Source organism: Macrotis lagotis, chromosome 2 (genome assembly GCF_037893015.1).
Source record: "Macrotis lagotis isolate mMagLag1 chromosome 2, bilby.v1.9.chrom.fasta, whole genome shotgun sequence".
NCBI classification, from domain to species: domain Eukaryota; kingdom Metazoa; phylum Chordata; class Mammalia; order Peramelemorphia; family Peramelidae; genus Macrotis; species Macrotis lagotis.
The window spans coordinates 129,691,100-129,716,199 of record NC_133659.1 but is presented as its reverse complement, the minus strand read 5'-3'; the positions used below and the strand labels follow the sequence as shown (position 1 = coordinate 129,716,199).

Below are 25,100 nucleotides of genomic sequence, written 5' to 3'. Positions count from 1 at the left end.
TAAATAAAGTTATTTTGCTATTTATTGCCTTATCTGAGAGATCATGATTTGTACTCATGCCTTTTTGATTTCAGTAGAAGCATGATAGATAGTATCTCACCATAATCCTGTATGAATCAATGTGTTTCAGTTATGCTTCTTATAAACAAGAATTCATTCTACTACTGTATTCCATTTTAAGGGTAAAGTTCATCACATTTATAATTATGAATGCAATTGTTTATTTTTCTCCATCCAATATTCATTATTTTTCCTTTATTTGCTTCCTATTCTTTCTTTATAAAGAAGAGGGTAGTGAGAGAAGGAATGAATGAACTATTTTCTGCTCTCATGCCTCTTTTCTCTTTCCTTTGTCTAATACCGAATCTCATTTACTCTATCTCTCTCTTTTTTTCCCTTCCTCCCTTTTTTTCTTCCCAATTACTTTTAGGATTGATCCTTCAAGGTCAGAATTTTTGTTTTGTTTTTGCAATGTTAATTTCTACCTGAATATATTCTATTATTATTTCCTCTTTCCTACTCTTATTCTCCCCCCCATATTTAGTAAAATGTGTTTCACTCAACTTTGTATGCATTCTATCCTCCATTGATGAGATTCCATGAAAATGACATTCAAGCATTTCCCCATCCTCCATCTTTCCTCCTTGTCTGCATAGTCTTCTATGTGTGCAACCTATATGGTGTTCTTTTATTATACAGAGAACTGTATGCTTACAAATTGTAAATTGCTCTCAGCCTCTTGGAGAATACGCCTAGGTTTTCTAGCAAATACCTCTAAAAAAAAGAGATTGAGAAAATCCTTTAAAGGACACCCAGGTCTTTACTATCATGAGGACCTTTGACATAAGATTTATGTTGCCTAGAATATGACTATACAATCAGGTAAAATAACTTTCTCTGAAGAGTAATGGGATTTGAAAAGTTTAAGTGTAAAAAGGGAACATGTTCCAGACATGCTAATCACCATGCATTTTCTATAACAATATTAGTAAAGAACATTAACAAATTACTTACTTCAAAGAGGCTTGTATTCTTTTCTTGAATCACGGACTCCAACAATGAATGGCAAATATTAATGACTTTTTGAATAAATGGTAAGCAGCTTGACTGATATTCAAGACTCACAACCTTGATCATATTAATGCGTTTCTCAACAGGCATATAAACAATATCTCTAAAATAGTCTGTGTATTGATCCAAGATGTCTCTAAAATTTTTTGAGGTTAATTTTTCTCTCAATCCTAACATTTTATATGACATTATCTTTGCTTGTTCTACCATAGTACAAAATTGAAGAAATTGGCGACTATAACTTTCAACTTGTGCCATTGAATTGCCAATAATGGTCAGAAGGTCCACAATCTGTAAATAAATTATTAAAAGTTAATTAGGAATTACAATGAACACCAAGGAAGCTGCATATTTAATACCTCCTATTAAATTATTTACTCATTTTGGAAAGTCAATTTCATTAAGGTAAATTCAACATTAAAATTTAAGCTAAAAATCAGTTGTAAACTTCTAAGCTACTGTAGAAAACAAAGAAAGGAGTCTGAAACATTTAAACTGACTTTTTTTCTTTATGTCACTCTACCCAGAATAACAGGTTTAAAATGATGATGGTGATGATGAAGATAGCTAACATTTTGCTTGCCACTTACTCTGTGCCCAATACTGTGTTTTGCAAATATTATCTCGGTCCTCACAATTCTGGGGAGTTTTCCCCCATTTTATAATTGGGGAAACTGAGGTAAACAGAAGTTAAATGACTTGCCAAGGGTCACACAGTATGTATCTGAGGCCAAAATTGAACTCAGGTCTTGACTCTGGGCTTGACACTAGATTTGAATATTTACTATAAGAAATAAAAGCTTATTTTGAGCTTTGTTACTAAACTCACCTTGTTTTGGTAGGCAAGATCCATGTCAAACAGGACAGAGTAATCTGGCCATCTTGTCAGTCTTTTCTGTATCTTCAATTCTTCTTCACTAGGTACTTGCATACTCATAGGATCAAAGGAAAAGATAAACAGACGCTGATCTTGACTGAAAGGAATAAGATGAGCTAAAAATATAATTTTAAAAATTAATATTTAAGGCCCATTTTAATAGTCTCAAATATAACAATTCTTAAATTTTATTTAGAATATCCATATTTATTAAGAAATAGGGCTGGTACAGTAAGAGATGGTATGATATTGATGGAGGGTCTTTAATGTTTGAAATTTGTTTTGAAAGGTGAAGGAGGTTTAGCAGGAGTTCCTTGGATAAAGGAATGGTATAGTGAAAACAGTTTTCAGGGAAAAGTTCTGTAGTAATTTGGTATAGGATATATTGGGCAGGGTAAGAAGAGTGATGCTGGAGAAAAGAAGGCCATTCAGTGAGTCATTGTTATAGTGGTCTGGGTATGAGGTGATCAGAACTTGTACAAGGGCAATATTTTTGAAAATAGGAAATAAAGATATGAAATGGTATCAATAATAAAAGAATTTTTGAATCTTTGTTAGATATAAAGAAAAAGGGAGAAAATAAACCCAATTTTAATCCTCTGTAATCCAGGGAATAGTAAAGCATTAATGTCAGTGATATTGTTTTCTCTTTTTAAAATGATTAATGTTTAACTTTCTCCCTTGTGAATATTCAGAAAATCCTCAGTAGATCCTTTCAAAATTATTAAGTTTTTCAAACCTATATTCCTGGTAAAAATTGTAGTTTCTTACTATTATAAGAAATGGGATGTTATCTCTCCAAATGTTAATTACAATCTCAGGAAGACAAATGACCAGAAAGTTGAAAACTTGTCTTCCCTGCACTATTTCTTAATGTAAGAAAGAGATAACTATGCAACTTCCTTTAAACAATGTAACATTGTCTAAGGATGGTATTAGTTGTCTAGCAATTATGCAGTCTAATAGACTGTCATCCAAGAAGGTTTAATGATTTCTGTATCTATCTATCTATCTATCTATCTATCTATCTATCTATCTATCTATCTATCTATATCTATATCTATATCTATATCTATATCTATATCTATATATATATATATCCGTGTCATCCTTTGCTTAGGGCAGTCATTTCCATAATGGTCTCACCTATAGGTTTCTTAGAGAATAAACTTCATGTCTAACTTGTATTTTATTAAGTTTTACAATCCTTAATCTCTTTTTTCTTTTTCCCCAAAGCTCTGTATTTTGCTCTCTGGTCTTCTCACCCTGGGATTCTAGGTAAATTTATCTGTTTATGTAGTTTTACAATATCTATTATAGATGTTATTTCTTAACCTGATTTTTCTTTAATTTTTCATCTCCAATGTCAAAATACATAGTTCTCTCTTCTGAGTTTCATAGAGTTAAAATGTTAATTTTCAGGTCCTGTTTGAGCTTGCAGGCAGTTATAGATAGGAAACTAGGAAAAAGTCAGGGTTGGAAACACCTGCAAAAATAGTTATTTAAGTCCTCTGAGCAGATGATTTTCATTAGAAACTTGAGTTTCTAATAATTTTTGCACTGGATAGCACACAGCCCACAAGACTCCTGACTGCTGCCCAAACCATATTAAAATATAATCAGAAATATTTATCAAAATGAAAATATAATGAAACAGATAATATTAACAAGGGGTTTTTCAAGTCAATATGTGACTCACAGATATTCTAATGAACAGTTCAGTGGCCTGAATTTCTGGCATGACATCATTGCTCTAGAGTAAGAAAAGAAAGCCAAAGTCTGAATAAAAAAAGGAATCTGTATGGGATGAGTGTTCACAAGAGAGGAAAACAATTTGGTGAAATGAAGACAGAAATGTTAGAAAGAAAAGGCAGTGATCACAAGAAGTGATATTATCATACATATTTCTTTGGCGGTTTATCTGTAATAATATAATTCTAAGTCATCTAGCGACTTCTGTGAAACTCCCAAGTGCCATTAGAAGAGATTTATCTTAGTGAAGTGTTGAAAGATTGATCTCTAGGATGCCAGAACATTGCTCATTACTTTTCCTATCTTCTGTATAACTTTCCAATTCTACAGGGGACAACCAGATAAATATTTCCCCTCTCTCTTAGGGTCATCTTACAGAATTGCTTTTGTTCAACCATTTTAGTGAAAATGATTCACTACTGTTGATTGATTTCATTCTACTTTTTTTTCAAGGAGGAAAGACCTAGATTAAATTTTGTATCATTTTTCTATCAAATAATCTTGCTAACATTTCACATTCTCTTCATTTACTACATATTATTTTTGATCAATTATAATAATATAGAAATGGAGATAGTCACATACATACAGATAGTCACACTTTGTCCTTTGGTGATGTCTTTCACACGCCTGGTTGCATTTATTCTTTTAAAGTCATTAACTTTGGGAAAGCTAATTAGTATAGTAACTAGAGAATTGGGTCTGAAGTCAGTAAAGTGTTCCATCCTGAGTTCAAATCTGGTCCCAAACACTATTTTTTTATGTGACTCTGAGAAAGTCACTTAACCTTGTAAGCCTTGGTTTTCTCATCTGTAAAATGAACTGGAGAAGGAAATGACAAAGCTCTCCATTATCTTTTAAAGATAATGAGTTGGACAATACTGAAAAAATGATGCAGTTAACTATCAAATCTATATATTTGGACACAATCTCTCTCACCCAAAGTTCCATTCTTGCATTTCCAAATGATTACTTAATATCATCATCTGGAAGTCCCACTGACACCTCAAGCTCAACATATCTAAGTCAAAGGTAATATATCTCTAACCTTCTGCCCTATTTTTGTTCAATAATGGCACCAGCATCCTTTCCCTCAACCAGGTTATGAAGACTGAAGTCAGTTTTGATAAATTACTTTTCCCCTCACTCTCTATATCTAACTCTTTAAAATTCACCTCATATTTGTCCAGTTAAATCTTTTAGTCCAACTATAAGACTATATTTCTATTTCATTTTATTTTAGAGCCACTCTAACATTGTAGACTGTCAAAGTGTCTTGAGATATTGACTAATAAATGATAGCAATCCAGTATGTTATCTTTGTCTCCTAACTTTATGACATTTGGAATTTAGACATGTTTATGCATGTTACTCTGTCTAAAATCTATCATAACACAGTAAATTAAGAGTCATCCTTTGAATCAGGAATGAAGGTCTTCAGATCACTGCTGTGTGATGAACACTTAGGATGACAAAAACAAGAGTTGTACAGGTTACAGATGGGCAGGGATCTGAACTGTTGGAGGGAACTGCTCCATTGAAAATACAGATTCATTTGAGCAACATTCATAGATTAAATTGAAAGAACAATAAAGAGCTTAAAAATGGAGGAGATAAGCCAATAACAAATTTTCTTCTTTGTTCACAATCCAATCATAGCATTTAATCTCTGACATTTAGGACCCCAAGAGGCTACTCAATGAGGTAAAAGAAATGACATTAAAAATATGAAGACAAAGAGATAACTTGTCTAGATCAATAACATACAGAAAAAAAGCTGTGCCTGAAGCAATTCAATTTTCAAAGCATGAGGGATCAATTTCCAAGAGTTTTTAAAAGGGAAAGATACTAAATGATTAAGAAAAAAAGTGGTGCTGGAAACGACATTCCTACTTTTCTATCTCTGTAATTTTTGTGATATTTCATCAAGTTATCATTAATAAAATATCAAAGGGGAAAAAGGCATGTGTTTGCAGACAATTTTCCTCAACAGTCTACATCTTCGTAATTATGCAAGTACCTGAACGGTATGGAAGATATGAAATCCTTTAGTTTCCACTGGAAAATTGGTATTAGGAGTTAGGTGAACCAAAGTAAAATGTAAAATGGCTAATTTGCTGTCTTTAAAATTACCTTTTGCTTTGAAGAGGCTAATCTATCAGTCTCCTAGTAGACATGTTAACTTTGTCATGTAAATTTCCTGAATCTTGTTTAAATCATTCTGTTAATGTACACTATAATTCTTCTTTGACTTTTCATTTTGTATAGGAATAAATGACTTGTTTTATATCTAATTCACATAATTTGATTTAAAAATACCTCAAACAACAGAAAGCATGAATAGTAAATATATACCAGAAAAGAAAAAGTAACAGTGACCTGAAACACCATGGATGAAAATTTACAGTTCTACATATCAATGAATTCATGTATTTTGTAGGAGTGAAGTGCAGAAGGAGCTGAAGCATGAGAGGAGAGGAGAGGGAGACATTAGATTGAGAGAAGCAATTCTTAAAATTTCAATGTGAACATTTATACTCTGGAAATTCTCAAAGCTTGATTTATTATCTTGTTGATTATCTAGAAAATGATAACAATGCATTTAAATTTAAAAGCACCAAGCACACTTTTTGGGTATTAAACATTTACCATCACTCCCATGGATATTCCCTAATCAAGTCAATGGAGGACAACTTCTGTAGTTACTCAGCAAAGAGGAACCACAGTAAAATGAATGAGGTAACAAAAGGAAGGATTAAGGAATGGGGAATCTTTATTCAGTGGGGAAAGGAAGGGTCACCAGAACACTTCCATGAAAATACACACACACACATACACACATAATTTATAATGGGAGATAAGAGATTTAAAATGGATGCAATCTTCAGGGATTTGGTGCTCAGAGACACCCCTTTTGAAAGTATTATTCCTCCATAGACCATATTAGAAGTTTTGGGGACAATCTATATGCAGAAGGGTGGGAAGACATGGACTCAAAGGAAAAAACATGGCAAATAGGAAAAGAAAATGATCATTGGGAGGAATTTGGGTTACATATCTTGGCATCACCTCCCTGATGCCATTGTCCTCTTCAAGAATGAAGGACAAAAACATCAACTAGGGCTACATGATAGGGTAATTTCCACCATAGGGCAAGACATCCCTTCTTACTATCTCCCACAGGAATTGAGTGAGGCAAAGTTCTTAAGTCTTCTAACAGACTCTGGCTTTTCAATATTCAGCTTTGTCAAGTTATAACCTTTAAAATTACCATCCTTGTTGCTTTGCAGGTTCTTTATTCAAAGGAGATTGCTGAGGAGGCTTGGAAAGATTTGTACCTTTTTTAATTGTATAGCCTTGGTGGTGGGGAGTTGCAAGGTCAAGTCCACACATAAATCTATCTGCATAGCCCAAGTTTGCTTATCAGTTCCCCAAGTTCCTAGTCCACTTCTTCCCCTTGTCTGGTCCACTCAATGTCCAACTGTTCCTGTCCACCATTACCTTCTGTCTGCTCTGCCATGTAATTTTCTTGATCTACCCCCCTAACCTGATAACAAAGCCAGCATCATGTTAAATCTGAGTCTTACATTAGTATCAACAACTTATATAACCTAGTGGCTTCTAGGTCCAAATAAGGACTGTATGACTGACCTTAATTGTAAAACCATGCTAATTGAATGTCTAAATATGGGCCTTATTCAGTAAAGCTGGAGCAGTGTGATTAAGGGAAATTCAGACTCCAACCTGGGCCAAATAGTTTTTTCTACAATCCACCCCCTGAATTGATCTTAAATCATGGGTATAACAAAACACAATATGAAGCACAACAACCACAAAAAAAATAGTCCTAGGCAAAACAAAATGGGCATGACTTTCCAAGATATCTCAATTCACAATTGAGGCTAGGGGTATACACTCAACAATCATTATGAATCAAAACACCCCCCTCCCCATGCAGCCAGGGTATACTTCAAAGATCCTTTGGGGGTTTTATAACCCCAATCTGAGCCAGTCACTTTTACAAAGTTCAGGGGAATCCACTCCACTTGTATATTGTACCAAGTTTTCTTAAAACACTGGGGGTTGGGCAAGCCACTTGGTCAAATCCCCTGCCACCAAGTCAAGGAGGCAACACAGTAAAAATAAGCCTGAGATATATCTGGGTCCACAGCTGCAGTTCCTGCTCTGGTTGCAGCCAGGTCCACTCCAAATTGTAGTACAGGTAACACATTGGGGCTGGGGCTGGGACAAGACAAGCCCTCAATTGATAGCCTCAGATGTTGCTCTACGCCCTTCTCCCAGCTCAGGTGCAGCTGCTGCTTCTCAAGTTTACGCGTGATCTTGGGCTTGGCCTCAAGCTCGGGCTGCATTTCCTCTTCTGAGAATCAATGGCAGGGACTGTCAGCCTGCACCCCTGGAGCCAGTGCAGGCTCTGGCTTTCTGGATCCCAATCCACCAATCATAATCCCTTAAAGGGCCCACACCACATTAGGTGCATAGTGGCAGTGGCTATATATCCAGGAAAATTTCATCCAGCCTTAAGCCCCACAGCTGCAACAGCTAGCTGGCTAGGAGAGGGAATATTGGGATATTGGGGTATCCCTCCTCCTCACTATCAGAGTCAGCTATCATGATTGACTCCCACCCCAGAGCTCATCCATCCCCAAGTCCCACAGCTGCAACAACTAGGTGATGTTTTTGTCCTTCATTCTCAATGAGGACAATGGCATCAGGGAGGTTATGCCAAGACAAGCACATGAGTTGAATTTGAGTGAGGGGGTGTTTGCTAAATTACCCCCTTACTTTCTTCTCAGAGCCATCTAGGTCCAATGGCCATATATGAATCAGGATGACTGGAGATGGCCCCGAATGTGAGGCAATCAGGGTTAAGTGACTTGCCCAAGGCCAACCAGCTCCTAAGGGTCAAGTAGCCGAGGCTGTATTTGAATTCCCATTCTTCTTATTCCAAGGTCAGTGCCCTATCCACTGTGTCACCTAACCACCCAAGGGGATAGGGATGTTCCCGTTTCCCACTGCTGACATCTTCTAACATGACTCACTCCATCTTGAGCCCCTCCAATACCTCCCACTGTTGTTCCTGGCTCGAATCCTCTTTAGGTTCCATATTCTGGCTTCAATCCCTAGGACCCATTTTGGAGGAGAGTCAAAGAAACTTTCATGGCCTCTTAGCTTGTTCCTAGCTCAGGCCCTCCTTTAGGTCCTGTATCTGGGCTTCAACCCTAGGACCTTGTCTTGGAGGGCATCTAGCAATATCTCCAACAAGAAATGAATGTGTGGATTATTGGGTACATTCTGTAGCCTCTGTCTCAGATCAGGATGCATAGTAATGACTGTCAGCTATTTTGCACTTCTTGGGGAGCATCAAAAGACATAAATTTCAGATATCTACCAGGAAGATAAGCATTTAAATGGTATTCAAGAAAGAGATCTGTCCATTCTTATCATATAATGAGTTTTGCAAGTACATAATCCTAATAGTGCTCACTATGTTTGATTTCCTTGAACTTTTTTAACAGTTAAATTTGAAATATCTAATCTTACTGAACTAAAATTTTATATATCAAATACAGGTTTCTGAAATCTTAGGAAAAAAAATTTATACAACCAAAAAATAAATAAGGTAAATATCACAAAAATTCATTTTCCCTCCTTGTTTGATGTACTATGCAACAGAATGTTAACCTAGAGCAGATTCCCAGTTTATGAATGGAAGCTATGATTAAGGTTGCAAAAAAAAAATGAGAATCAGATTGTGAAGGATCTTAAATGTCAGTTGAGAAATTTGTATTTCATCCTAAAGCAAAAGGGATGTTCAAAACTGTGGTTTTGTACAGAGCACTTACATCATCAGATCTGTACTCCAATAAGGTTCCTTTGACAGCAGTGTGGAAGATGAATTAAGAGAGAAAAGACCTGGGTGGCTAGGCAGCTAGGTGGCATAGTAGATAGAGGACCGACCCTGGAATCAGAAGTACCTGAGTTCAAATTCAGCCTCAGACACTTAATAATTACCTAGCTGTGTGGCCTTGGGCAAGCCACTTAACCCCATTGCCTTGTAAAAATAAAGAGAGAAAAGATTGAATGCAGGAAGCCAAATTAGGGAGCAGCAGTTTAGGTAAGAAATGACAAGCAAGGATCTGAATAAGGGTAACTTTGTGATCGGAGAAAAAGAGGAAGGCTGTGAGATATATCATGGAGATATGATCAATAGGACCAAACAACTGATTGGCAATATGAGGATGAAGGAACAGAAGAGTCAAGGATATCTGAAATTACAAACCTGAATTAACTAGGAAGATGGTGAGGCTATCAACAGAAATAAGACATTTATGGAAGGAACAGATTTAGGGAGAAAGATTATAAGTTGTGGACATAGTAAGTTAAATATCCAAGAAAAAGAACTGACTTGTAAATGTAGGATTTAGGAGAGAAAATTGGATAGTTACTGCTCAGATCTATATTTCTACATCTAGTTACTCTCCTGAGTTCCAGTTCAAATGGTTGGGAAATAGATATCTCAAACTGTGTATCAAAAAAAATAACTCATTTTTCTTCCAAAACGTATCTGCTTCATGAACTTTTGGCCTCAGTATCCTGGAAGCCAACCAGATTTCTACCTCCACAATTTCTTTCATATATTTTGTAACAGCTTCCTAGTTGATCTCCCTGCTTCTAGTCTTCCCTCCCCCTCCAATCCATCCTCCAAAAAGCTGACAAGTGATATTTATGAAGCCCATATCTGACCATGTCTCTCTCTTTCTCTGTGAATTCTAGTGGTTCCTAATTATTTCCAGAATCAAATATAAAGTCTTCTGTTTAGCATATACAGCCCTTTACAACCTGATTGCAATCTTACTTCCAAGATCTTTTACATGTTTTTCCTCTTCATGCATTTTACAGTCCAGTTAAATTAGGATTCTTGCTATTCCTCAACATAACATTTTCATCTTCCTTCACCATGCTTTTGCATAGATCAACCCCCATGCTAACAATGAAAGGGTTCATCTCTATTTCAAGACTCAATTCAAGCATTATCTCCAACATGAAACTACTTCTGATCCATCCCTCAATGACTACTTCCCTTTTTCACATTAATTTGCTTTTATTCTCTTATAGTACTTGGCTCTTCAGTTAAAATAGAAGGTCTTAAGGAAAAGGAATTGTAGCATTCTTTGTAAATATTTTCCTGGTCCCTAGAACAAAGTGAGGCAGCTAGGTGGTTCAATGAATAGAGTGCTTAGATTGGAGTCAGGAAGACCAGAGTTAAAATTCAACCTCAGACACTGTGTAACCCAGGGAAAATCATTTAACCTCTATTTGCCTTAATTCACTAGAAAAGGAAATGGGAAATCATTACAGTATCTTGGCCAAGAAAACTCCATAGACAGTGTGATCCATGGTGTTACAAAATGCTGGACACAACTAAAAGATTGAACAACAGAAACAAGACTACAATGGTAAGCATATTTTTAATGAATACTAGCTAATTAATTGATCATGAGTGAAGATACAGGCTTCTGTGGAGAGTAGGGTAAAAAATATAGACAATATCTAATTGGTATATGAAATTAGAAGTTAAGAGGGAGAGAATGGGTCAGATAGGACACAAATATCTGGGCAAATTTTAACAGAATTGCTTAGCTACTACAAATGCATTCTCTTATGGTGCTGATGTATTTTGCAGTTTTCAAGGGATACTTGATGGTGAAGAGCTATCTTGTGAAGTTAAATATTCACACAGAGCCATATAATAAAACAACAGGAAAGAGGAGCCAAAAATCACCTGTGAACTGGGTTTCCAGACCTTCAATTTCCTCTATCACAAGCCTTTGAATTTGGACAACTAAGTTGCTTTATTTCTCTTGGTCTCAGTTTTTGTAAAACCAGTAGGTTGGGTTCAATAAAAACTCACATTTTTATAATTTAAGCTTTAAAGTCTGCAAAGTGTTTTCCTCACAACAACCTTCTAAGAAGGGTAGTGCAAGGAATGTCACTCCCATTTTAGAGATGAGGAAAGAAGTTAAAAAATTTGTCTAGGGTCACACAGCTAATCAGAATTTGAACTCAGATCTCGTTATTCAAGTTAGTCACACTTTTTTGTGAGATTTTAAATAAATATTAACTTTTGGAATGCTTCAATATGCAATGAATTTGTGCCCTTATGACTTTTAAATTTTCCTTCACAATCTTTGTGATTCTATTTATTTGTTACTATTAAAAAGAAACCAACAGATTTTAGCTTTGGAGATTAGTCGGTAGGCTAGCTAGTTAGTCAACAAGCATTTTATTTTTTTCTTTAAAAAATTTTTTTCCAACAAACATGTTTCAGACATTTACTAGGGCTCAGTTATTATGCTAAGAGTTAGTTATATAGAAATAAGACTTTCTCTTAAAAGAGAAGGCAGAAGGAGTAATTAGTTTAAAAGACACAAGAATGGGGACGACTGGGTTTCCCAATGGATAGAACACTGGCCCTGGAGTCAGGAGTACCTGAGTTCAAATCCAGTCTCAGACACTCAATAATTACCTAGTTGTGTGGCCTTGGGCAAGCCACTTAACCCCATTTGCCTTGCAAAAAAATCCTAAAAAAAAAAAAAGACACAAGAATGGACACTGTTAACCAGATTATCAGATTAAATGGTTTTAACCAGCTCTTCATAGATCAGAAAACAGGAAATTGTAGTATTACTTCCAAAATTCCATATACACACTGCTTATATTTTTGATCATCCACTGTTCATTATTTCTTAGATTTTTACCATTATGAATTATAGCAGGGTCAAACAAAAGAATTTTAAGATCCTGCTACCAAATATACATATTCTAAATGAATTGTTTAAAATGTAAACATACTTAGAGATTTTTCAAAATTATTTATCACTTCCTGAATTTTCTCAGAAAATTCCAATCTGTTGGGAGTTAGAAAGAGATTTGCATGGAATTCTGGAACTCTATAAGAGAAAATAACAGAGGTTTTAGAGGAACACAGTAAATGACATAAAACAGGTTTTTTGGCTTTGAATCACACAATTTTCTGTTACTTACTCTATCTGGCTGTCATCATGGTCCATTGAATATTTTTCTCCCATTTTGGATACTAAAGAGAAAGAATAAAAACAAAGTGAAGGCTAGATCAGCAAAATGAAAGTTTACTAAGCATGAATAGTGAATAAAATTACCATTAGCAGAAAATATATTCAGTTCATAAGTGAAATGAATTTTACTATGAATGTATTTATGATCATTTTGAGGTCATATTTTAAGGCAATTTATCAAATGTGTGCAAAGATACATTCAAATTATATAGAATAGAAAATATTTTCTTTTTCTGATACCTTCCAGTTATTATTTCATAGAATCATAGGATTACTCATCTAATCCAGAATGAATTTTAGAAGTCATCTAGTCTGGGATAATTTAATTTTATAGATAAACAAAATGAAACCTGGAAGAGGAAGAAGACAAAGAGAAGGAAGAGGAGGAAGAGAAATACCAGCATTCCCTACCTTCTGTTTGAATTGGCAGGGTTCAGGAAGACATCTACTACTACACTAAGGTAACATGATAAAGATAGTTAATACAAAATGTTTTACTCAAATCTGATTCACTACTTCCCACAGATACAAATAGCTTCTGCAAGAGGCTAAAAGAATTGTGCCAAGTCACAGAGATGGTAGGTGATAGGAGTGGCATTTGAACCTAAATAAGATGCCCCCTTTTCTTACCAGAATTTTTCTTCACTGTTGAATTATAATTTAATTCTTTTGGAAATTTTTGAAAATAGTACACCTATAATTTTGGTAGAAACATTAAATGGGCCATCTGATTTCATCTCATCCAAAGGTTCCAAAAGATCACTAGATCCCTGATCTGTCCACCATATCATTCAGTAAGACTGATTTCAAGCTTTTCATCTGGAATAGTCTCATCTTTTTCAATATTTCTAAAGATTTGTAGTTTTATTGGTATGATTATACCTTCCATCAATGTAGTTAAAAGTCCTTTGCATCTTAGTAAATGGGTATTACCTTTGACCATTTTTAGGCCTTGTTCCTGAAGAACAGATGATCAAAAATCTAGAATAACAAAAATCTAGAATAATAGATTAAAAATCTAGAATAATAGATAGAATTTGAACTCAAGTATTTCCAAAATCAAGTTCATAGTCCTATCCATTATACTGTCTATCTTCCCCCTAGGGGATGCAGAATATAATATATGCTATCAGATATGATCACTCTGTTAAATTATCTTTTTACATGTCCTTTCTTACCAGGGAGGATTAAATGGAGAAGGTGAGTATGTTAAGAAAGGATAGTGAAGTATATTCTTTATTCCCAAATATCATCCTTTAGAGTGTCAACTATATGGTGAGCATCAGCTGATCTCAGCTAGCCTGGCAAACAATGACAGACCCAGTTTGTGAAAGGACCTGTGATTGAAATGCTTCCACTTTTGGCAGTACCCGCAAAGCCGGTAGAGACATTAAGAACTTTGGGTTCTCTCCATGCTAAGACTGAGGTATCAGAAGGAAAAATAAAATGCCCATTTTTCTTACCAGAATATTTTCCTTCAGAGCCAAATTGTCTAGTTCTTCTGGGAATTTTGGCAAACAGTGAATCTATGGATTTGAGGGAAATGTTGAATGGACTTTTTAATTTCATTTCAGCCAAAGGTTCCAAAGGTTTGAAGTGAAAACTTTCATGCTCCTTTAAAGAATGTGAAGGAGTCTCAAAAAAATCAGTCTCCTCATGACTTTTTTTAGGAATTTTCAAATATATATGTACTTCAAATACTGCTTCATTTTGATTCCTTGAGTCTTTTCTCAAATTGAGATTCTTAAACATCTAAGAGACACAATAAAATGTCAGTGATCTTATACATTTAAAATATTTTAAAACTAAAATGAAAAAAATGAAAAATCAAACTGCATTCCAATCATTGAATAACACATAAAATGTTCTATTTATTCCTATTTGCCTTCATACTACCATATACTTTAACATTCATCTATGAATTTAAAAAAATGGAAGAATTACTTCAAGTCATTCAAATTCCATTGTTGAATGAACTGCATTTTATTGTTCAAATGCTATCTTTATATCAGGATCATTTTGGTATAGAATATCCAGTCAATGGACCACATTTTTCAAATAAATCCTATATTCTGCTTACTTCAAATAGTTTTCATAGCAGATACAGATTGCAGAATACTTTAATACAGTGATGAATGAAATGAAAAATATTAAACTGACACTTTGATTAAACTATCAATACAAAATATAAGATGGTCTAGTTTTCAAGTTGTTGACAAATACTTTTCATGGAATGAAAAGTAAATTGGTTAGGAGCATTATAAATATTGTGATCTTAAGTTGCATTAAAAGAAAAAAAAGTGAAGAATTCCAATTTAAATGGTAATGTAAAAGATCATAGAAGAGCTGGTACTCCAATAAATATTTTTTAAAATCAAGATAATGATCAAGAAATCCAAATAGCACCAGGATTTCCCTAAAATATAGCTAGAAGCCTATGAGCAATGAAAAAGGGAGTCATATTAGAGAAACCAGCAGGAGCACCAGGAGTTAGAAATTTATTAGGGCTTTCTTTGACTAGATAAAGTTCAAGGGTATCTAAAGCCTGAAGCACTTTATTGGGAAAAGGGAGGGGAAAGTAGATTTTTTGCCCATTAAAAATCAATTTAATTTGAAAATGATCAAAGTACTCATGAATGCATATTTCAAAAAACCATACAGAACCAGAGGGCAAAGTAAAGATAAATGTACCAATCACTTCCTATAACAAATGTCAAAATAACAATATCCAGAAATATTATAGCAATAATCCAAGGTTTCCAGGTAAAAGGATAAAAATATTGCAATAGGTTATAAAGAAAGAGTTCAAATATGAAGAAACTACAATAAGACTCACACAAGTTCTGGTAACAACATACATAAAGAAAAGAAAATCTTGGAATGCAATTTTCCAAGGGACAAGTGATATGCAGTGAATGCCCAGTGATACTGGGCATAATACCACAATCATGAGTGGATCTATTATACAGTAGAGGATTTTCAAATATCTGTGACTAGAGTTGAATGAAACCTTCAAAACTAAAAGTCAAGAGGAAATGAGACATGTAAACATATTTGAGCAATTGGAGGTATTTAAATGATAATTAAGTGCTTAAATCCATAAAAGGGGAGAAGAGACAAGAATCTCCTCAGGGATTTATATGAAGAATTTACTAAGATGAACACTAGGTCTGGGTAGCTTTCTTTTTCTTCTGTTTTGATGATTTGAGAAAATTTAAATAAAGAAACACACTATGTAAAATTTGAGGAAGAAGAAAGAATTTACTATTTCTTATTACTGGTTGCTAATTTTTTTGGGTCAGAGAGAGGGCTCATCCTGGGTTGGGGTGGGGAGTGGTTTAAAATACCTGAGGTAAAACCAAAAATCATCAATAAACTACATTTTAAATAAAACAGAATGGGAGAGTTATTATAAGTAAGAGGTCAATAGATGAACAAAGTTCTCAAAAGAAAAATTGCAAACTATGAACAACTATGTGAAAGACTACTCTAAACCCTAAGAAGAGAATGCAAAATAAAATAACTGAAGTTTTCACCTTATATCCAGAAAACAAGCAAAATTTAAAGAAAAAGACAAAACAATGTTAGAGGGGCTACAGGAAATTAAGCACTATAATACTAGTGTGGGATCGGTGACTTCCATTTTGAAAAACAATTTGGAATTATACTAACAATAAAAAAAGACTCATCTACCTAGAAATCCTACTGTTTGCCATATACCCTAATGTCAGTAAAGACTGAATAGTCTCATATATACCAAATTACTTATAGCAACGCTTTTTTGCATAGTAAAGAAATGGAAACAAAATGGGTTCTCACTCATAAAGGAATAGCTAAATACACTGAAATAGAGAATGGAATTAAATATTATTGATTCATCAGAAATAAGGAATATTAGGGAGTTAGAGGGGCTTGTAAGGGAAGATGTATATGAAGAACCAGAAAACCAGAAAAGCAATAAATACATATATGTATGTATTTATTACTGTTCTGGTTCTTCATACATATACATATAAATATATATGTATCTATATATTTATACAGTCTCTAAAATAGTTTTAATGGAAACTAAACCAAAAGGAATGGACCACTGCCATTTCACTGGAAAGATGAAGGTTTATAGTTATGAAAGTTTGCAAATGCTGTCGGACACAGGTACTGTATTTACTGATTTTTCTTAATTTTTATTTCTTAGAAGAGAAGACTCAGAATTTGAGAAGTAGGATAAAGGAGTATGATATTTGACTGTGAAATAAAAACAAAAGTTACCAACAAAATGCTTTTTAAGGGTTGGAAAAATAAAATTAGGGGTTGAACTAAATGATTTGTATAATCAATTCAAATTCTCCAATTAAATGAATTTTATGAATCCATGAGAATGTCTTTATTCAAACATGACACAGTGGTTCTTTAGGGAAAACAAACATGACATTTGATTGATAGAAGTATAACTCCATTGAAACAATATTTCCATTTAGCATAAAATATTTATCTAGGACCCAATTATTTACTAATTTGTTTCAACCAGCATTCAATGAAGCAAAATTTGAAATTCCTTTGATTTTTATAATGAAATTAGGTTTACATATAACTATATATGAAACCAAATTTTCAGAGACATATGACTTTATCTGTGTGCTATGATGAGATGTACTGTAACATTTGACTATATTATTCATTGCTGTGACTTCTTTTATACAATGAATGTATTCCTAAAAAGAGTTTACAAATTACAAATTTACAAATTAAAAATCCTAGATTTTGTTATTTACAAGAAAATAGCATTTAATTCCCCTATTTCCCTCATTTACAAATTTTATGAGTATGAAAATAATATTGTCCTTTGTATTTGAAAACAACATTATTGACCAGGAATTGTCAAAAACAATGCTATATGATAATCTGAACATTAAAAATAAAAGTTATGATTGTTACAAGAGAATTTGAAGATGAAACTATAAATATTTCAAGCCAAAATAACACTCTACCACAATCGGAAAATACATAAGAATTTTGGTTACAACTACTAGACTATTTTTCATGAAAGAGTAGGTATCGTGGTCAGGCAATATATACTGAATAGTTATCAAGGACCATACTATTCTTTTGTGGGAAAACATATATAATATGTGTATTTATGTATATACGTATGTATGTATAATTGTGAAGTAGTATTAACATTGGGTTCTTGAAAATTTCGTCAGTGAAACAATCAGAAAGACCACTACAGACATAATTTTAGTATATGTATCATCTATGGAAAGGGTGGTTATGTTGGGAAGTTCTATGAAGAAATGGATAAGATCCTTCAAATCAAGTCAGCACATTCTTGAATATTGGATATTCAAGGAGGGAATAGCTAAAGATGTCAAGAAATATATTGGAAAATATGGTTCAATATATTAGGTTGAGAGGAGAAAAGGACCTAAGGGTATGTTTTTCCTCCTTGTTTTTGAAATCCAGAGAAGTTACCCAAGGTCATAAAGGTAATGAGCATTACTGTAAAATTTAAATCTGGGTTCTCTATCTCCAAATTCATAGTTCAAGAAAAGTCAAAGACATTGACAAGAAATAATGGGAAAGATAATTAGGATACTGTCAAATGTTCAGGAAAGAAAACTAATAGGCTCTGTACATTTGATGGACAGAAAAGCTGTATGATCAATAAATAGCACCCACAGATAAATAGGAGAGTGATGTAGGAATTTACAAAGTTCTTTTAATAACTCCCAATCTGAAACAATGGCCTATCTTTTTAATACCAGTAATCTTCCAGGATTCTTATATGGTAAAGAGACATGCAACACAAATAATCTGAAATATTTAATGTATTATCACACACAGGATATGAGCAGACTACTAAGAAAAACCAATAAGAAACTTTGAAAATCAGGATGAGAATTAAAGGAAGGAAATCACCAGGAAAATATATGTTTAACAAAATAAAAAAGATTGGCTATTTTGTGAGTGCAAAAGGAAAACATTAAGAGTTAGGTGATCCGATGGTAGGAACAAATGGTCAGGAGAGCAAAGAAGACCTCAAAAGCATGCCATCCTTTAGCAAACCTATGGAAGAAAATGAAAAAGAGAGGAACAAGACAGGCAATTATGAATGAATTGTGATTTCCATCATTGCTAAGAATATATAAATTTATAAGAACACAGATTCATTTGAGTACTGTATAAGCTGGCTAGGTAAGTACAAAAGTCTCATCAATGATTCTCAGGGCAAGATCATATTTTTCTTTTTTTTTAAGATAAATTTTTCTAAGAATTTTTGTTCAGCAAAAAGAGGAAGGAATTGTTAGATTACAAACACTGGTTGATGATACTACTCAAAGTATTAACTATGTAAGCTTCAAGAACTCACTGGACCATTCAAATTTAGTATTGAGGAAATTAGTGTAGCCAACCACATTACAGGTTCAAGGCCAACTTGAATAATTAGGTGTTCAATCTCTACTTATTAAATATGTAGCATAAGTTGTAATAAGCAATAAGATGTTATATGCAATTAAAACATATAACAGGTAATGAGTGTCACTAATCATCAGCAGCAGTTTTATAATGAGAGATAAAATATAGGAAAAGAAAATGAAAATCCCAGACAATCCTCTACATACAAATAGAGGAATTTAAGGTTGGCTAGACCCCAAAAGAGAATCATACAATAGTTTTAGAATTCAGAGGGATCACAGAAGCCATTGAGTCTAATCCCATTATGCAAATAAGGAAACTGAAATCTGGGTAGGGTGAATGACTTGTATAGGGGTCAAACAACTAATAAATGGGCGAAGGAGCTTTATAAAATCAAGTTTTCGACTTGAAACCCTTACCACATCCACCTGCTTCTATTTAAGAGGGGAATGATCCATCTCTAGGTCATTTCCTTATTTATTCTCATACTGTGTTTTCACAAAACAAGGGGATACTTTCTAATATTTCTATGTTACTAAAATTGAACATCTTTATCACTTATTAAACAATTAACTCTGAAACTTCCCTCCCCATAAATACTTGCTCATCTTTCTAGATCAATCCCCTAATTTTCTGGGCTTAAATAATTTCCAAAAATATGGATCACTTATGGATTATTTATTAACACTATAGCAAATAAAAGACAAATTTAAATATCAGCAATTCAGATTTGAGAGAATAAAGCCAAAGTTACAGCATGAGTAACTTCTTAATTCTTGAAATAATTCTACCCCTTAGCTGTCTAAGAAAACAAAGTTTCTCAAGAACTCTCTTTATAATATTTCTTTGCAAAAGTTAAAACAGTTCTCTCACAAAGGAAGTATTTTCCCCCTCTTCTTCAGTCTCCTCCTGACAGGTACATCTCCAGAATAACCATTAAAGCTGTTGGGCAGGGGCAGCTAGATGGCACAGTGGAAAAAGCACTGGTCCTGGAGACAGGAAGATCTGAGTTCAAATTCAGCCTCAGACACTTAATAATTAATAAGCTGTGTGAACTTGGGCAAGTCGGTTGCCCTGCAAACATCAAAAACAAATAAACAAAAACTGTTGGGCTCTTGAAATCCTATTACCTCTTAAACAGTCAATAAGAGTATCTATAATTCTTTGAAGAAGATATTAAAAGTTAATAGTATGCAAAAATACTGTTGGGGTCTATTTTGTAAAAATTTTTAATGAATCATGAACATTTTATCTAGTAATGTTGGTTATTTGCCTTGAGAGATCTACATTCATTTGCTATTTCCCCTTTTGCTCACACTGTGGTGGCTGACCATTCCAAACTGTCAGCCAGAATTTCCATGACTACCTTCCTTTATCTCCTGAATGTCACCACTAAATAGAGCACATGCATCAATCATACAAACTATATTCAATGGGAAGGGGAAAAATAGCTTCTTTAGTCTAGAGTCTGTTTATTACATTGAAAAACAGAGTTCATTTTACCTTTGTAATATAATCTTGTGAAAATATTTCAGTTTTTACCTCACAAGGTCCTTTCTTATCTTCCAAATCTTTTGGCAATTTGAATATGCTGTTCTTTTTTGCCCTAAATTAACAAAAACAACAAAAACTAGAGACAGCTTTCCATTTTCTACTATATATTAAAAAAGTTGTTTAATTAGCTTATGTGATAAATTAGCTAACAAAGCGAGTATTTAAAATGTTTTAATTTTTAAAGAATGTCCTTGCTATGTGACTTCAAAGATTACCACATAATTTTCTTATTTCTGTTGGTTTTTATGACTTTTGAATCACACGAGACAAATTTAGGTTTAACTTTTACCAATTAAACAGGACTGTGTAGAAAAATCTCTGAATCTTGTTTTCTTCAACAGTAAATAAAGAGATTGGAATGGTTTTATGATTTATTTAATTCCATGTTTGGTTTTTAAAATCTACAAAATATTTCTTGACATTTTCAAAATAGCCACAAATAATTTTAATTACTGTTAAAACCTCCAAAGAACAATATAATAGAATGCAGCCTGAATTATACTTATCTTTACTTTGGCATGCAATCAATGGATCAAAAAAAGTACAAAAATGCATTTAAAGATAGGAAGTAGTAATGAAGAACTAATTAGTGAAATGCTTTGTCACCTCCAACATAAATAGCAAAGTGAAAAGTCTGACTTTTAAAAGTATTTATAGAAATACAGATAACTCATGTATAAATCTGTGTTTTAAATCTGTGTTTTTACATACACTTTTTTGTTATTATCCAGGCCTGAGAGTTCATCAGCTGAGGTAACTCCTGATATGGAAACTCCTTTCAGTAATACAGATTAATAACACATATGCTTAGTATTTCAGAGTACTGTACAAACTACTGAGGGATAGTTACTTTCTCAAGGGAACACAAAATCAGTAAGTGCCAGAGATAGGGTCTGAACACCAGTCTTCCTGATTTCAAGGCCAGTCCTCTATCCAGGAATGCATTTTCATAAAGAAAGAAATACCTTCAAAAATATTTGGAATAATGTCTGTGCTGTATTTTAGTCTGATTGGTTGAAGTATTTAGTAAGTACTTCTTGGAATTGGATTCGTTTTCTCTTAAATTTTAGCAATTCCTCTGTTAGCCATGCTTAGAGCTAAAATTAGAAGATGTGCATACCATGCACATGGACAGACAAAATTCAGAGATAAATGAACTACTTTAAGTTTAGGAACAAAATATAATAAAGTTTTATAGAAGAATATGTATGGCTAATTTCAGTTATGATCATATAAAATACTAGGAACAGGATTTTCTGATTGATTTTAATATTACTAGATAGTTCTCTCAAAACCTTGTCAATGCATTTAAGAGAAAATTATTACATATTCTTAATACAAGAAAAATAAAGAAATTACTTTATGAGGTCTTTATTCTTTTTTTCTGTTGAACATCTCATTTTGCTAGATGTACTAAGAAAATCCAAAAATAGTTTGACTGCCATCTTCACCAGCTGTCGGATCATTTCTTGGAATATGTAGTCAACTAATTTAAGAAATCTTGAAAATGTTTCTATCAAACGACGATGCACAGGTGCGTCAATATGTTCTATTTTGTTTTCAAGTGGTTCATTCTCAAAACAACTTTTTATTCCCCTCTTTTCTGCAACCTTAAAGTAAATTTGAAGGAAAAGAACATTTCTTGAAATATCATAGTAATTATATTGTAGTATTATTTGTCTAATACAATGAAATAAAATATAATAAATTTAAAATTCACTGTAACAATATATTGTCTTAAATCTAAATCTAGAAAAACCCTACTATTACATATTTTTATTATTACATCTTAAATCAGCAAACCACTTGTAAACAGTTCATTGATTCTTGGATATCAGTCAAGAAATTTCAAGGAGTAGCTATGCTATTGATTTTATCTATAAATGTCTTTATGTCTTAAGCACAAAAACTAAACTCATGCTTAGGAAAAAGAGGAATATAAGCCACAAAAGAAGAAAGTTCAAGAGATCCTAGAATAGGGCCAGGGCAATGAAATAAATATAATGCTTTGAGGTTATGGCCTGGATGAATATCAAGCAAAAGGGGCTGAGAAGGAACAGTCTACAGTCTGATAGATAGGAGTAGAACCAGGAGAGAGTAGTATCCCAAAAACCTAGAGAGAAGAGAGAATCAATGAGGAGTGGGTAGCCAGCAGTGTCAGTGAGCACAGAGAGGTCAAAGAAGATGACGACTGAGAAAAGATTAGATTTGGCCAAAAAGAAGAGAGAGAGAGAGAGAGAGAGAACTTTGGAGAGAGAGAGAGAGAGAGAGAGAGAGAGAGAGAGAGAGAGAGACAGAGAGACAGAGAGACAGAGAGACAGAGAGACAGAGAGACAGAGAGACAGAGACAGAGACAGAGAGACAGAGGGAGGGAGAGAGAGAGAGAGAGAGAGAGAGAGAGAGAGAGAGCGAGCAATTTTTGGCTAATTAAGGTTGGAAGGTAAATTACAATGGATTAAGAAGAGAATGACAGAAAGTGGAGGTCCCTATTATTTTTCAGAAGTTATACTCATGTAAGGAAATGCAGGATCCAGGATCATTGGAGAGGGAAACAGAAACGAATATCACTAGAATATATAATATTCCACAAGGGCAGAAAGATGAAATAGATGAGAAGTTTTGGAAATGAACCATAATATTCAGGCAAAAAGTCATTAATATAAATGAGAAAATTCAATTTTCCAAATATTTATGAACATTCTAGTTGCCAACAAACAGTACAACTAACATCTTCACTTCCCTTTCTTATAACTCTATTCTTCAAAAAGTAGAGGAACAAGGGAAAATACCAGTCTGTATTTGACTGCCACCAAAAAAGACCTGGTTCCTAGATTGCAAATGACCACTCACCCTTTTCTTTTCTTTTTTTTTTGCAAGGCAAATGGGGTTAAGTGGCTTGCCCAAGGCCACACAGCTAGGTAATTATTAAGTGTCTGAGACCAGATTTGAACCCAGGTACTTCTGACTCCAAGGCCGGTGCTTTATCCACTGCTCCACACTGCTCCACCTAGCCGCCCCATGACCACTCACTCTTATGGGACTCTAATAAAGAAAAAAAAGAAAGTTGAGCACATTCTAACATGCAAATCTCAACTGAAGGAGAGCAAATTTCCAAGATCTAGAAGAATGATGAGTAGGATTTGGATGAAAATTGTACAGCAGAAGTTGACCCAGAAAAGATGAGATGCTCTCAAGAACAAAATTCTGAAGATCAAGAAAAAAATCAATGCTGATGAAGAGATAGACAAGAATTGTCTAAGATCAACTAAAATTCTTAAAATTTAAAATTTAAAGAATTTAAATCTTAAATTTTAAATTAAAAAAATTTTAAATCAAAAAAATTTAAAATAATAAGGAAGAAATGAGGTAATCAAGATAAACACAGAAATGTGGCAGGACAAAAAATGAGCAAATAAGGAAAGTAAAGGAAAAGTCAGAGGTTTTGTTATTATTGTTGCTGTTGTTTTTAATAAAATATGGGAGAAAAGGAGAATCAAAGCAAGGATCATTAGCACTCCTAAGGATGGGACATAGAGAAAGTAGATTTTGCTCAATTCTGATTTTGCTTCTATTTTACTGGCCAAAAAGACTGATATTTGGGTTGGAAAGCACAGAAAAAAATAGTAAAAAAAAAAGAGTATGATTATCCAAAATAAAAGAAAAACAAACCTCATGAGAACAGTGTTGTCTTTGAGAAGTTCAAGTCAACTTTTTGTTAATTATGTCCAACTCTTTATGAGAAAACTGAGATAAACAGGATTACATATTCTGCCTGGGGGCATACATCTATGCCTAAGGCCAAATTTGACCTAAAGTTCTCCTGACTCCAAGAATGGCATTCTATCCACTGAGTCAGTTAGCTTCCAAGATCAACCATACCCTCTGGTTCTGAGAGAGCTGGGGAATGTTTTGCTGAGGTACTGTCAGTGGCATCTGAAAGCTCATAAAGAAATGGAGAGGTATTGAAGGACTGGAGCAGGGCAAATACTATCCCAATGAGCAAAGCAGGAAAAAGATAGTTGGTAAATTATAGGTCGATGAATGACTTTGACTCTATTTTTTGGCTAACTTAGAGCATCTTGTAATTAAAGGGATGATGAGTGAATAGAAAACTAATGCTTACAAGGACTCAGAAAGATTAAGTCATACAAGACTCACTTGATTTTTCTTTTTGGATAACTAGATTAGAGAAATGCTGTTAGCTTACTTAGGTTTTGGCAAAGAGATTTGATGATGTATTCATACTATTATTATCAAGATGCATAGGCATAGGGACTACACCCCAAGGCAGTTCAATGGATTCCAATCCAGTA

The 25,100-nt window shown here is 33.8% G+C and overlaps 1 protein-coding gene across 1 annotated transcript in view; it reads right to left on the bottom strand.

Moving 5' to 3' along the window:
• The window catches only part of DNAH14 (dynein axonemal heavy chain 14), a 577,586-nt gene that overhangs the window by 472,341 nt on the left and 80,145 nt on the right, over positions 1-25,100 (bottom strand). Inside the window, 7 exon segments of the mRNA XM_074220908.1 lie at positions 1,015-1,362; positions 1,901-2,064; positions 12,575-12,672; positions 12,767-12,818; positions 14,280-14,568; positions 20,776-20,839; positions 22,147-22,397. Coding sequence (XP_074077009.1) covers positions 1,015-1,362; positions 1,901-2,064; positions 12,575-12,672; positions 12,767-12,818; positions 14,280-14,568; positions 20,776-20,839; positions 22,147-22,397 — 1,266 coding nt within the window.